This window comes from Vulpes vulpes, chromosome 6 (genome assembly GCF_048418805.1).
Source record: "Vulpes vulpes isolate BD-2025 chromosome 6, VulVul3, whole genome shotgun sequence".
NCBI classification, from domain to species: Eukaryota; Metazoa; Chordata; class Mammalia; order Carnivora; family Canidae; genus Vulpes; species Vulpes vulpes.
The window spans coordinates 94,769,949-94,784,431 of NC_132785.1; the positions used below are offsets into that span (position 1 = coordinate 94,769,949).

At 38.2% G+C, this 14,483-nt stretch overlaps 1 protein-coding gene and 1 non-coding gene across 2 annotated transcripts in view; one reads left to right on the top strand and one right to left on the bottom strand.

Moving 5' to 3' along the window:
* ACTR10 (actin related protein 10) overlaps positions 1–8,907 on the top strand; it is a 31,622-nt gene extending 22,715 nt beyond the window's left edge. Inside the window, exons 9-13 of the mRNA XM_026000614.2 lie at positions 556–635; positions 715–788; positions 5,229–5,310; positions 7,052–7,253; positions 8,328–8,907. Coding sequence (XP_025856399.1) covers positions 556–635; positions 715–788; positions 5,229–5,310; positions 7,052–7,253; positions 8,328–8,509 — 620 coding nt within the window. The 3' untranslated portion in view covers positions 8,510–8,907. The remainder of the gene's footprint in view (positions 1–555; positions 636–714; positions 789–5,228; positions 5,311–7,051; positions 7,254–8,327) is intronic.
* Positions 8,908–13,912: 5,005 nt separating this feature from the next.
* TRNAK-CUU (transfer RNA lysine (anticodon CUU)) lies at positions 13,913–13,985 on the bottom strand. The gene has a single exon. It is a non-coding gene; the product is annotated as a tRNA-Lys (tRNA).
* Between the last annotated feature and the right edge of the window lie 498 nt (positions 13,986–14,483).

Sequence of the window (14,483 nt, forward strand, 5' to 3'; positions counted from 1 at the left end):
ATGGAGCCTGCTTCTTCCTCTGCCTATGTCTCTGCCTCTCTCTCTCTCTCTCTCTCTCTCTATCATAAATAAATAAAAATTTTAAAAAAACCCCCACTAAACTAAGTGTTACTGCCTCTAAAAGCAAAATTTAGCTTTGTCTTCTGTCCAACCCATATTTTTAAAAAGAATCAGCTAGGTAGATACATAAGATTAGATATAGAGACAGAAATCAATTTGCCTCAGAGAAACATCCTACATTTTCACGTTGCTAAAATTTACTTTTATCACGGTATTCTTTATATAGGAAATATAAAAAAAATAATAGTTTCCTCAAAGATTTTTTTAATGTGATTTTGTGAAAGATGAACATGCAACATGTCTTAACAATGCTTCAGTGAATGAAATAGTTTTTTATTTGTAAATAAATTGTCATAACCAAACTAAAGACAAGGAGAGCTTATAAAATCCAAAAGAATGGATGACTAGTATGTTCACTTGAATAGAATTGTCTTAACTGGGACATAGATTGATTCAATCACAAACTATAACAAGTCTCCTTTTCTTTCTCATAAGTGCGCACTTGCTTTGTAAGTGATCTGAAACGTGGATTAAAAATCCAAGCAGCAAAATTTAATATTGATGGTAATACTGAGGTGAGTTAAAAAACAAATATATATTCTTTTTACAGAGGTTATAACTTACATATTTATGCTTATGATATTTATATTTCAGCGTCCCTTACCACCCCCAAATGTCGACTACCCATTGGATGGAGAGAAGATTTTACATGTTCTTGGATCAATCAGGTAGACCTTAATTTTTATGAGCAAAATAGTGAACTAAAATGAATTTTTGGCCTTTAAAAATATATAAGCCTTTAATATTGCTGATTAACAATTATTTTCATTAGGCCTTCTCATTCGTGATTTTTGTTATTCAGCTTTTTAATTAAAAAAAATTTTTTTTTTAAATTTTCCTTCCTGTTCTTCAAAGTAATTCAGAATTAATTAGTAGACCTATTCCTAGAGGTAGAGAATAAAGTATAATACTTTTTTTAAAAAGATTTTGTTTGTTTGTTTGTTTGTTTGTTTGTTTAAAGGGAGCACATGTGCTTGAGCTAGGGGGAAGGACAGAGAGGGAGAGAAAGAATCTCAAGCAGGCTTCCATGCTGAGTGCAGAGCCTGTTGTGGGGCTGATCTTACAACCCTGAAATCATGACCTGAGCTGCAACCTAAAAGACACTCAACCAACTGAACTACCCAGGTGCCCTAAAGTATAGTTTAAGGCAGGGTTCAGCACACCTTTTTTCTAAGGAGCCAAAGGGTAAATAGCTTAGGCTTTGTGAGCCACATGGTCTGCGTTGCAACTACTTATCTCTATGATTGGAGTGCAAAATCAGCCATAGATAGTATGTAAATGAATGAGCATGGCTGTGTTCCAATAAAATTTTATTTACAAATCATATGGTCTGGAATTGGCTTGCAGGCCACATATTGCTGCCTCCTGCTTTAAAATGTTTTCATGATAGAAAGAATGCATTCTTCCAAATATGTTTAATCTTTTTTTTTCTTTAAAGATTTCATTTATTTGAGAGTGAGCAGGAAAGAGAGAGGGAGAAGGAGAAGGGGGAGGGGCAGAAGCAGGACCCTGACATCATGACCTGAGTCATTATAACCTCTGTAACCATCATGCTTAATCTACTGAGCCACCCAGACACCCCATATATGTTAAATTGTAAGGACCAGTTAGTAATTCCCTTTTTCATTATTCATTAGATTATTCTACGAGTAATGCAATATAGTTATTAATGACTTACATAATTATATTGGTAACAATAGCATTTATTTTTATATGCAAGCTTTATAAAACTTGTATTTATGAAAGTTTAATTATTAGATCAGAAGATGCACAGAAAAGAGTTATGTAAACATTGAAGAGCCTGTTGGATTCTGAGATAATACAGAGGTTGAGATATTAAAAGGATGAACATAAATACACAGATGTTAAAGGTGGTAGGGTAGGAGGACAAAAAAAATGAGAATACTTTTTGATAGTAACTTTAATAATTTTTACCTCTTTATAAAATTCTATTCATTAAATTACTATTTTAAATTTTCTCCAGGTTGTTGGAGCCCAAAATAAGAGAATAAAATAGATGTTGAAGGAAATTAATATGAAGCTTTTTGATTTCATAATAGTAGGAAAATAGATTGGGAATTAAAAAGCCACTGTGTCTCACATTTCAAACCCAATTAATTTATAAGTGTTTGCTAACATGTTTTTCCTACTAAAAATCTAGTTTCATTGAAACCAGTAGTTTGTTGGTAAAGCAGAAGGGTCCTTTAAAGTAAAGACCACTTAAAACAATCATATACTAAACATTTCATATTAAAAGATATAAATAGTTATTGCCAAACTTTTTTCCAGGACCTTTTCTTTAAGGGTAAGTCTGCTTCTGGAGTTTGGAGTTAAGTGTACATAAACCAGTTAGTTCATGGTTTATTATTTCCAAGTATTTTGTTGTTTTTTATTGTAATTGCAGTGAAAACTTAGTTATTTGTGAAGCAGTCTTGATACAAAATTCTTACAGAGGGGATCCCTGGGTGGCGCAGCGGTTTGGCGCCTGACTTTGGCCCAGGGCGTGATCCTGGAGACCCGGGATCGAATCCCACGTCAGGCTCCTGGTGCATGGAGCCTGCTTCTCCCTCTGCCTATGTCTCTGCCTTGTCTCTGCCTCTCTCTCTCTGTATGACTATCATAAATAAAAAAAAAAAAAAAAAAAAAAAATTCTTACAGAAATTTTCTTCTAGACTTTTGCAGTTGTATTACCCATATTAAAAAGATTTTAGGGACACCTGGGTGGCTTAGTGGTTGAGCATCTTACTCTTGAATGTGGCACAGGTAATGATCTCAGAATTCTGGGAGCCCTGTGTCAGGCTCTGTGCTTAGTGTGGAGTCAGCTTGAGATTCTCTCCCTCTGCCCCTCCCTGCACACTTGCGCTCTCTTTCTTTCTACTGAATAAACAAAATCTTTAAAAAATTTTTTTTCAAATTACTGTCTTTTCAAAGCATAGTTCACCAGTTTTTTTTGTTGTTTTTTGTTTTGTTTTGTTTTGTTTTTTAAGATTTTATTTATCCATGATAGAGAGAGGCAGGCAGAGGGAGAAGCAGGCTCCATGCAGGGAGCCTAACGTGGGACTTGATCCTGGGACTCCAGGATCACATCCTGGTCTGAAGGCAGCACTAAACCACTGGGCCACCAGGGCTGCCCAACATTCAGCATAGTTCACATAGAAAAACAACTTATTTTCTACCCTACTATTTTTTGGTTAAGTAATAATTGTAAAATTATGTAATTTCAATATCAAATCTGTTGACAATAAAAGACTTGGAAAAAGAAAACTGATGCTCTGTAAGCATTCGTCTCAACTGCTAGAAATGGAAGTATGCAGGCATAGCAAGTGGCCAGCTATGAGTGTTGAGCATCCTGCAGGCCTCAGTATACTTTACTGATGAAATGGAGAGTTGGCAAGTAGGTTGAATCTCATTAAGATAATTTTATGTTTTGAATCTGTTTTGAAAAAGATTCAAGAAAACTTCAAAATAGTATGCACAGTATGATCTAAATTTTATTTTAAAGAAATACTTTTTATGTATATGTATAGATCTGTATTGTATGCAGTTTGGCCACCAGTTACACAAACCTGACAGTAGTGGCTTAACCAAGATAGAAGTTTGTCTCTCTTTTAAAAGTTCTGAAGTAGATAGTCCAGGGATGGTATAACATCTCCCATCAGGGACATAAACTTCCTTCCATTTCTTACCCTTTGGGGGGTAGCCCTATCCATAGGGACCAGGGTGGTCACTGGAGTTAGCAGCTAGTATATCCGCATTTAAAGCCCTGTGGAATATGAGAAATAGTGAAAGGGACTATAAGGGAAAGGAGGGAAACTGGGGAAAAATTAGAGAGGAAGACAAACCATGAGAGACTCCTAACTCTGGGAAAGAAACAAAGGGTTGCAGAAGGGGAAGTGGGTGGGGGGATGAGGTAATTGGGTGATGGGCACTAAGGAGGGCACATGATGAGATGAGCACTGGGAGTTATACTATACGTTAGTAAATTGAATTTAAATAAAAAATAAAGCAAGGAACCTTAGGAAGGGAAAGAAAAAAGTGATTCCTCTCCTTTATAAAAAAATTGATTGATTGATTGTCCATGTACAGGAACAGGTGAGGGGCAAGGACACTCTCAAGTGGACTCTGTGCTGAGTGCAGAGCCCCATGCAGGGCTCCATCCCATGACTCTGAGGTCACAACCTGAGCTGAAACCAAGAGTTGGCCACTTAACTAACTGCACCACCCAGGTGCCCCTGCTTCCTCTTCTTTTTAAGGAGATTTTCTAGAAGTCCCAGATACTACTTCCATCTCATTGTTATGTAGCTACACATCTAGCTACAGAGGAGGCAGGTAAATAGAGTGTTTCAATTGGGAAGGGGCATTGTACCCAGCTTAAAAATGGAATTCTATTTTTTCAAAAAATTATAGATTCACAGGAGATTACAAGATGATAGAGGCTCTGTGTACTCTTCACCTAGTTTCTCCCAGTGGTTACATCTTACTTCATTGTAATACAATAGCAAAACCAGTAAATGGTCATCGGTGTAACCTGTATGTATAGTTCTGTGTAATTTTATTACACTTAGAAATTTGTAATCACCACCACAATCAAGATATAGAACTATTCCACCACAAAGATCTTCCTTGTGCTCTCCCAAAATAGGGTTCTTTTGAGAATGAACAGAAAAATGGAAAATGAGTATCTTATGAGACATATGTTATTTTTAAAAACAGAAATACATGGGGAGAGGATGGTCTTTAAATATTTTGTATCACTACACATCTGCTTCTTGAATCTTTATAGAATTTTGCTCCTCTTCTGTTATTAGGCTTTTGGAAGTATAATTGGATAAAATGTATGTTAATCTGTACAAAATGATAGTTGTAGCTAATATTTAGGGAGTGCCTCCTATGTACCAGGCAGTGTTCTATTGAATCATTGAATTCTTACCTCAACACCTATGAGGCAGGTGCTATTATTCTCCTCATTTACAAGTGCAAACAATGTGTGTTTTAATAATCATTCTATGTTAACATAGTACTGGTATTTGAAAAAGTAGAACTAATGGTATATTCTGTATCATGCTATATGATGTCAACAAAGCACTCTCTGTTTTGAATCGCATTAGAGATTCGGTTGTGGAAATCCTTTTTGAACAAGATAATGAGGAGAAAAGTGTTGCCACTTTGATACTGGACTCCCTTATACAGGTATTTTGATTTTGTAAAAAGCTTCAATTTATGACTACAGCTCTTTAGAAAAAAAAAGGTTTTTTTAAATTTTTTATTTTTATTTTTTGAAAAAAAAAAAGTTTTTTAAAGATTTATTTATTTAGAGAGAGAGAGAGAGAGAGTAAGTGCATAGGAGAGGGGTAGAGGGAGAGAGAATTTTTTTTAAATTTATTTACTCCTTTCCTCCTTTTCTGTGCCGTGCTTTTTTTTTTTTTTTTTTTTTTAAAGATTCTATTTATTTATTTGACACAAGCAGGAGGAGGAGCAGAGGGAGAGGGAAAAACACACTCACTGCTGAGCAGGGAGCCTGACCCAGGGCTCCATCCCAGAACCCTGGAATCACGATCTGAGCCAAAGGCACTCAACCGTTGAGCCACCTGGGCACCCCAAGGGAGAGAGAATCTTAAGCAGACTCCACAATGAGTGGAGAGCCTCACATGAGGCTTGATCTCATAACCCTGATATCACAACATGAGCCATAACCAAGAGATGGATGCTTAACTGACTATACTACCCAGGTGCCCTGATATAAAAAAGTTTTTAAGTAATCTCTACACCCCACGTAGGGCTTGAATTCACAACCCCGAAATCAAGAGTGGCATGCTCTACTGATTGAGCCAAACCAGGGGACCTGAGAAAATTTTTAAATGTTATTTTCTGTATTTATATTTTAGCCACTGGTTACAATTTTTAGCTTTTACATTAAATTTTACAGTTGCTGAGTTTTACTTTGGCACTGAGATAGGATACATATCAAACTCAGGGATAATAAGTGCTATCATGTATTATTTCTGTAGCAACTATCAGATTTTTATGTTGTACCTAGTACAGCTTGTAGTTTCTTTAAATGCAAGTTTGTGTAGTGCTCAATTTTAAATTCTACAGGGTATATAAGAGTCTGTCTCTTTTGTTTAATGACTGGAATCACAGAACTCCATGTGAAACGCCATTGCTTTGAAAGATACTATCTACTCCGGCAGCTCTACTCAGATTTTTATGAGAAACATAGCATCAATGAAAGACTTTAACATTCTAATTCTTAGAACCATAATTTTTCTAAGAATGTTATCTTCCCACTTGACCTGGCTCTGGATATAACACGGTGAAGTGGGATCCCTGGGTGGCGCAGCGGTTTGGCGCCTGCCTTTGGCCCAGGGCGCGATCCTGGAGACCCGGGATCGAATCCCACATCGGGCTCCCGGTGCATGGAGCCTGCTTCTCCCTCTGCCTGTGTCTCTGCCTCTCTCTCTCTCTCTCTCTCTATGTGACTATTATAAATAAATAAAAATTAAAAAAAAAATAACACGGTGAAGTTATCACCTCAGAAAAATTAAGTTTCTGCATAATTTCCTTGCTAAAAAAAGAAATAAAGCCATTTTATTTTTTTTCATGTTCTTTGTTCAACTGAGTCATTCTTCGTTGAAAATGAGAATACTCACATATAACTACCATGTGCCTTGTGGAATTTTAAATTCTATACTGTTAGATTTTAAAATCTTTAAAGTTCTGTATAAGTATATGGCAATATTATCATTGCTGTATTTGCTACATGAAAAACTCCCTTGTAAAAGAAACCTTGCTGTGCCTTGTGTGTGTGTGTGTGTGTGTGTGATAGTAATGATCGATCACCTATTTTTATTCATAATAATCTATATTTTCTTGAATCCAATCAAGCATTATTTATACAGGTAAATTTTTTTTTCTTTCTCTTTAATAATAGTGCCCAATTGACACAAGAAAGCAACTAGCAGAGAATTTGGTAGTCATAGGTGGCACATCTATGTTGCCAGGATTTCTCCACAGATTGCTTTCAGAAATAAGATATTTGGTAGAAAAACCAAAATATAAGAAAGCACTTGGCACCAAGACATTCCGAATTCATAATCCACCTGCAAAGGCTAATTGTGTGGCCTGGTTGGGAGGTAAGAATTTAGTTTTTAAAATATAATGATTATATAGTAATTGGTTCCTGAATGGTATTATTAACGGATAGATGATTCAGTCTTAAAAATTGCTCGCTTAATGAGCTAATAGAACTTTGAACACTGGCTTTTTCCTTAAATTATTGTCTGAATTGTACACTGATTTCTCTTCGCATTTGCGCTTTTTTAAGTAAACTTCACCCAGTTAAAATCATTACTCATAATAGTGATAGCTATGCATTTATTCCAGTTATACTACCATTGCTCATAACATTTTTTAATTCCTTCTAAAGCTAATTTGAGAGCCATAAATGAGAATTGATCTCTTTATTCTATACTTTATTTTGTGACTGAATTCATTGAATGATAGTTCATAGGAAATGATAATTTCATTAAAATAAGGAAATATCCCATATATATGAAAGGTCTTGTGGGTCTTTATAAAGTCTTCAGCATAGATCGAATGGCATTATAATGATGCTTATTGGGTTTTTGCAGTGCTGTTTTATATATTAACATACAATCTTAGAGTTGTGGCAAAGAAAACGAACGGTATTATTTACTGTATTTACACAGAATTGAAAATAGTTTCCACCGTTCTCTACCTTACCTGCTTTTATTTTATTTTATTTTTTAAAATTTTTATTTATTTATTCATGAGAAAAACAGAGAGAGAGGCAGAGACACAGGCAGAGGGAGAAGCAGGCTCCATGCAGGGAGCCCGACGTGGGACTCCATCCCAGGTCTCCAGGATCACGCCCTGGGCAGAAGGCAGGCGCTAAACTGCTGAGCCACCCAGGCTGCCTGCCTTACCTGCCTTTAGACACACTAATGCTTATTAGCATTTTCACTACAATCTGCTATGAGCCATTTAAATTACTTTCAACATAGGAGTTGTGGCTTACCCTGTTACTCAAAATCTAGGATATAAAACAACTGCAGTTAATTTGTGAATGTGCATTGCTCAATTTCATCTGTTCTCTGTTGTCATATAATGAAGTGGATGTATGTATACATAAAATGTTCTGATAAAAGTTTTTGTCTTAACTATAAATTTTTTTTTCAACCACATAGGAGCTATTTTTGGAGCACTGCAAGACATACTTGGGAGCCGCTCAGTCTCAAAGGAATATTATAATCAGACAGGCCGTATACCTGATTGGTGTTCTCTTAATAACCCACCTTTGGAAATGATGTTTGATGTTGGGAAAGCTCAGCCACCACTGATGAAGAGAGCATTTTCCACTGAGAAATAAAAATTTGAAATTCAACTTTGCTTTTTTATCAAGTATCTAATCAATTACAAGCAAATTGTATAAAGTATATAGGATGCTGTTAGAGATTACTTTATTTGGAAGTGAAAGCATTTCTGTAATTATTCTTTGCATTAATATTTCTTTTGACTGTTGTTTCTCTTGTGTAGTAGTGAAACAGTAGCTGATGTTTATGAAATTTGTATTTATATCAATAAAATACAGTAAAGCAGAGTAATTTTGGAAGTCTGTTACAATTTTAGTTCCCAAAAAGAATTATAACATTGTCCCTCCACAAGTCACATAATCTGCCCTGAGCATTGGAAAATATCTATTTCATTATTTTCAGCAGTTATTTCATTTAAAGAATAAATAATGTTACCATCACCAGGTATTTCAAATATTGACATGAGTCTCTTTCTTCAGATCCTTTGGTTTTGGTATTTATGTGTCCATATTAGAATGCTGCTTTTCTAGGAACATATTTGACTCTTTGGACTGAGAATGTTTAGTAGCAAAGATGAACATTTGTTAAGCAAAGCTAGGAAATGTTTACTTTTTAACTTTACAATTTCTTTATGAACAATTCTACATTTCTAAGAAGAAATGTGTTTCATTTTTATGCAAAGGTATTCTACCTTATGTATTTTTATGAGAATGCTTTATAAACATGTATTCATAATTTTTAATCTCTTTTGTGCTTTTTATCTTCTCAGTATAAGGGTTCTTGGAAATATATACTCAGTCATTGTTTAATTTTAATTTTTGTTCTTCATTTTTTTTTTCTTCATTTGTTTTTAACAAACTACCTCTTACTGAAATTTTGCTGGTTTTATTCTTCCAGGTGCTTGTGAAAATATGTACACGTATCCCTGAAGAATATACCCTTATTCTTGAAGACAGAGTAGGAATTGATAGATTTTCTGGCCTGTATAACTCGAATCTGTTCTTACTCATAGTTTAATCATTTTGATTGTGCTTTTCTGGGTCCTTCTTAGTTTTGCCATACACTTTATGTGTGAAGATATCAGCACCAACTAACAACTGAAAGAGCTGGTTTCTGGCATTAATAGGAAAGAATTAAAAAAAAAAAAGTCGGGGAGGGACACCTTGGTGGCTCAGTGGTTGACTGCCTATGACTCAGGTCGTGATCCCGGGGTCCTGGGATCAAGTTCTGCATCAGGCTCCCCATAGGAAGCCTGCTTCTCCCTCTGCCTATGTCTCCACCTCTCTCTGTCTCTCACAAATAAAAAAATCTTAAAAAAAGAGGGGGGGGGCAGCCCTGGTGTCTCAGCAGTTTAGCACCGCCTTCAGCCTAGGGCATGATCCTGGAGACCCGAGATCGAGTCCCACGTCGGGCTCCCTGCGTGGAGCCTGCTTCTCCCTGTGCCTGTGTCTCTGCCTCCCTTTCTTTCTCTCTCTGTGTCTCACGTGAATAAATAAAATCTTAAAAAAAAAAAAAAACATAGCTGTACTTTGTCAACCTGTCCTACTACTATAGTAGCATGAGACTAAGATTAATTCAGTATTTATTGACTGCTGTATGTATAGTATAGTTTCAGACACTATAAAGGCTACAAAAGATATGGACCTTTGCCTTTAGGACATTTTCGTAGAAGTGGTTGGTACACAACTGATGTTATAGACAGAATGTGGTAGCAACGTTAAGGATGTCAATTGCTTGTTACTGATGTAGTTAATTCCTTTGTTTTCATGTAAATAATATTTGTGTTTTATAGAACATGATTAGTTTTGGATATAGAATTCAGTAATTCATCAGTTGCTCATCACATCACATGTCTTCCTTAATGCCCATCACCCAGTTACCCCATCCCCCCACCTACTACCTGATGTAGTTAATTCTGACCAGCTAGTTAAAGAAAGCTTCATAGAGAAGGCTTTTACCCTTGTTCCTGAAGAATGAGTAGAATTTTAATAGTTGGAGTTATTCCAGTCTATATGAACTGAATTCTCTACACAAAATCTTCAAAACATTTGGCATTGGGATGAAGCATTGCTAATTATAGTTTAGGATTAGTTCATAAAGAACTTGAAAATCATAATAAAAGCAGTGAATAAAATTATGAAAGATCACTTTTGCCATCCAGTTTCCTAATACATTCATTCCAAAAAGTGAGGTTCTTTTATCCTTTGGACCTGACACTCTTCCAGAGCACCCTTTCCCCCAAAGTAGTCCTCTTTCCCATAAGCACACATCTATAACTGATGCACTTACAACTTTTTTTTACCTTATAAGAAGGTTTTATCTTCTTTTCTGGAATATAAGCTCCATAAGAACAAATCCCCTCTGTTTTTTGTTTGCTTGTTTGTTTTTAAGATTTTATTTGAGAGGGAAAGTACAAGCAGGGTGAGGGGCAGAGGGAGAAGCAGACTCCCAATGAACAGGGAGCCTGATTCAGGGACTCCGGGATCATGACTTGAGCTGAAGGCAGACATTTAACCAACTGAGCCACCCAGGTGCCCAACCCCTTTATTTCTTAACTGAAAGCTCTCCGTGGGATTACCATCAGTGCTCAATAGTATGGATTCACTATTAACATTACCTTTTTGTAGTAAACATTTTCAAAATTCTTTTGTTGAGTTTGAATTATTTATGAGAAGCTTTTCAGGACTGAATAATATGAAAAAGATGGTCTCTGAGTGAAATAGAGCTTTATATGTAGGTAGCTAGAAAGTGACAGACATCTATTGGCTGAAGTTAAGGAATGGAGCCCTCTCGGGTTGAATTGTGTGTCGCAGAAAGATACATTGAAGTCCTAACCTCTAGTACCTGTGAATATTATTTGGAAATAAGAGTTTTTGTAGATGTAATCAAATTAAGATGAGGTCATTATGGTAAACCCTATGACTGGTATCCTTATAAGGTGAGAGAAATGCCATGAGACAGATAATACAGGGAGAAGACAGGTAATAACCAAAGCGGAAATGGAAGTTCTGCAGCTGCAAGCCAGGGAACTCCAAGGATTGCTGGTGACACCACAGAAGGCAGAAAACATTTTTCAAGAGGTCCTTTGAAAGCATGACTCTGCCTACACTTTGATTGCAAGCTTCTAGCCTCCAGAACTGTGAGACAATAAATTTCCATTGTTTTAAGCCTCCTAGTATGTGGCACTTTGTTATGGCAGCCCAAGGGAACTAACACTTCCTACTTAATTGACCAGTACCTATTTATTGAACATCTGCCAGATACTAATTTAGGTTCTTGAGATACCTTAATGAGCAAAGACGAACCAGTCATTCCAAGAGGTGGAGAAAGTAAAGAAACATAACAGTAAGAAGATAACATAGGACAAAGTGTAGAGTAAAGTGGATGAAATGGGGGTAGTTGCTGATTAGAACAGCCGTTAGGTTTGGGCTCATTTATGACTTGAAGAAAGAAATTAGGCACCTGTGACTTAAATACATATTTGGTCTCTGTCCCTGGTTCCTGACACAGAGCTCCTAAAAACCTTATTTTCTGTGTGATGGGAGGGTGTTAGGAGCATCTTACACAGAAATCTTAAATCCCTTGGAATTTCTTGGGTAGTAGGAGTATCTTTTTTTCTAAGGAGACAATTCTCGATAGGCTCCTGGATTACTTCATGATGAGGAGGGGTGGTCACCAGGAGGACCCAACGCACAATTAGAAGCTTAGAATTTTGGCACATGCACACACACAACCCTGTCTTCCAGGGAGAGAAGAGGGATAGGAAATTGAGTTAATAATCATGTCTACCTGATGAAACCTCCATTAAAAATCCCTAACCTACAGGCTTGGGAGAGCTGGCAGGATGGTGAACACAACCCAGGCTCTGATGTTCCAGAAGACAGACAGCATGGAAGGACTGTGCTTCCTCGTACCTCGTCTTATGCACCTTTTCCATATGGCTGTTCTGAGTTGTATCCGTAATAAACCAGGAACAAGTAAACTTTTCTTGAGTTTCTCGAGTCATTCTTGGAAATTGTCAACCTGGAGGAGAGGATTATGGGAATCTGTGATTTATAACCAATTGGTCAGAAGTGCAGGAGGCCTGGGATTGCGGTTGCCAACTCACGGAAAATCGGTCACGGAGTCCTCCTCTTGCTACGTCAGTGACTTTGCCAATCCCAACTTTATCCCTCCTTTAGTCTGCTCTCCCTATTATTAGGTTCTGTTAAGACAGTCGAATTGCCCTTGCTTTTGCGAACGCCGAATCCAGAAGGGGACCTCGCTTGTTTGGACTCCCGGCCCCCGCTGAATTACCCGAGTGCCGCGCAATCCTCTAATAGGTTCTTTCCCACACCCTCTTAACCGACACCCCACATCCCTCTCTGCGGTGTCTAATAAACCAAACGCGTTCAAGTGCAACGACAGGTGTGGTTTTCTGGTCTTTTTTCTTTTTTTGAAGGGGATTCCCAGGGTTAAGGGCTGGGAGGAGGATGGTGAGCAGACGACTGCGGGGAAATAGAATAGTAACCGCCTGCTGGGAAATTAGGTCAAAGTTTTTGTTCTGTTCTAAGGTAAAGAAATGACAGCGTGTTTGCTGAAGGAAAGGAGAGGAAAGAAAAGACCGTGGTTCGGTAGGCGCAAAGCCGGGGGACAACGTGCGGAGGTGCGGGCACCGGCGGGAACCCGCGGGCCGGGCGGGGGCGGGGGGCGGGTCCGCGCGCTCCGGCGCCGCCTGCGGGCCCTGGGCTCGCTCCGTCCCACCCGCGCCGACCGCGGAAGGCCAAGTCCCGCCTCCGCAAAACGCGCAGTTCCCGTTCTCTCGTGCTCCCGGGTCAGAGCCTCCCCTTTATCAGAATACCGGCCTCCCGACGTCCGCCCAACCGGGTGCATGGGCCCCAAGTACAGTCCCAGGAACACCGGCAGAAACCTTGCGGCCCGCAGCGTCTGTGCAGATCGGACCGCAGGAAGAAACCTTGCTCACGGTGCATTTATGGCTCCGGGGCGGTCCTGGCCTGCCCCCCCCCCCCGCCACCCCCCCGCCCCTTCCCTCAGGACACGCCCTATCCTGGGAGGAACACAGGAAAGGAAGACGGCTTTTGCATAAGATCTCTTAGTTCTTGAAAAGCTGCCAAAGTTGGGGGCTCGTAATTTTGTTCTGCTAGAAGGAAGAATTGCTCTCTACCAACAGCTGTGCCGCTGTGCATAGTAACACGGGAAACCGGTCTCACCTGTAAACCTTTTAGCGTCCTCTGCTCCAAGGAGGTGGTTGGGGACAGACATCGCGGAAGAGGAACGTTTGCTTTCAAGTGCGCAGGCGTGAACCCTGTTTGGTTTGCAAAACGAAGTCTTTCTTCCATAGATTTGATTAACGTTCAAAGTACTTGCATTAATTCGGCTTAGAGAACTCTCTTTACTTAGAAGGCTTTGGAGAAACCCTAAAACATTTAGGTAAAATGGAAGTTACCAAAAGAGTCAGTCGCCCAACGTGGGGCTCGAACCCACGACCCTGGGATTAAGAGTCCCATGCTCTACCGACTGAGCTAGCCGGGCGCTTGGGAGGCAGGCCCGTTTTTCTGTCTCTTGATGAGTATTCAACTATATTTGGGTGTTTTTTTTTTTTTCTCTCCCTCTTCTATTCTTTACTTAGAAAAGAATTTTATAGCATATTATTAAATAGGCACTTCCGAATCATTTTTAAGAATTCCTTAAAACAAAAAAACAAACAAGCAAAAAAAAAAAAAGAAGTCTTTAAAACATTTCTTTAATTGCTTTGAGGTTTAGTAATTTTTGTTGCGTGTGTAGCCCAAGGTCATTGAAAACTCACGCAAATTTATATTATTACAGTCATTGAATCTTTTTTCTTCTTAAGTGTTTTAAAATATTTACTGCCCATTATTTTATCTTCTTTACAGAAACACTTATTAAGGCTACCTACTTTCTACCAAATGGCAAAGTGGATTCCTACAATTTGGGTCTCGGCATTAGAAAACAAAGTCTAACCTCTGTGATGTTAGTTTCGCCAAAGAACAGCAGGGCTTGGCTACTTTT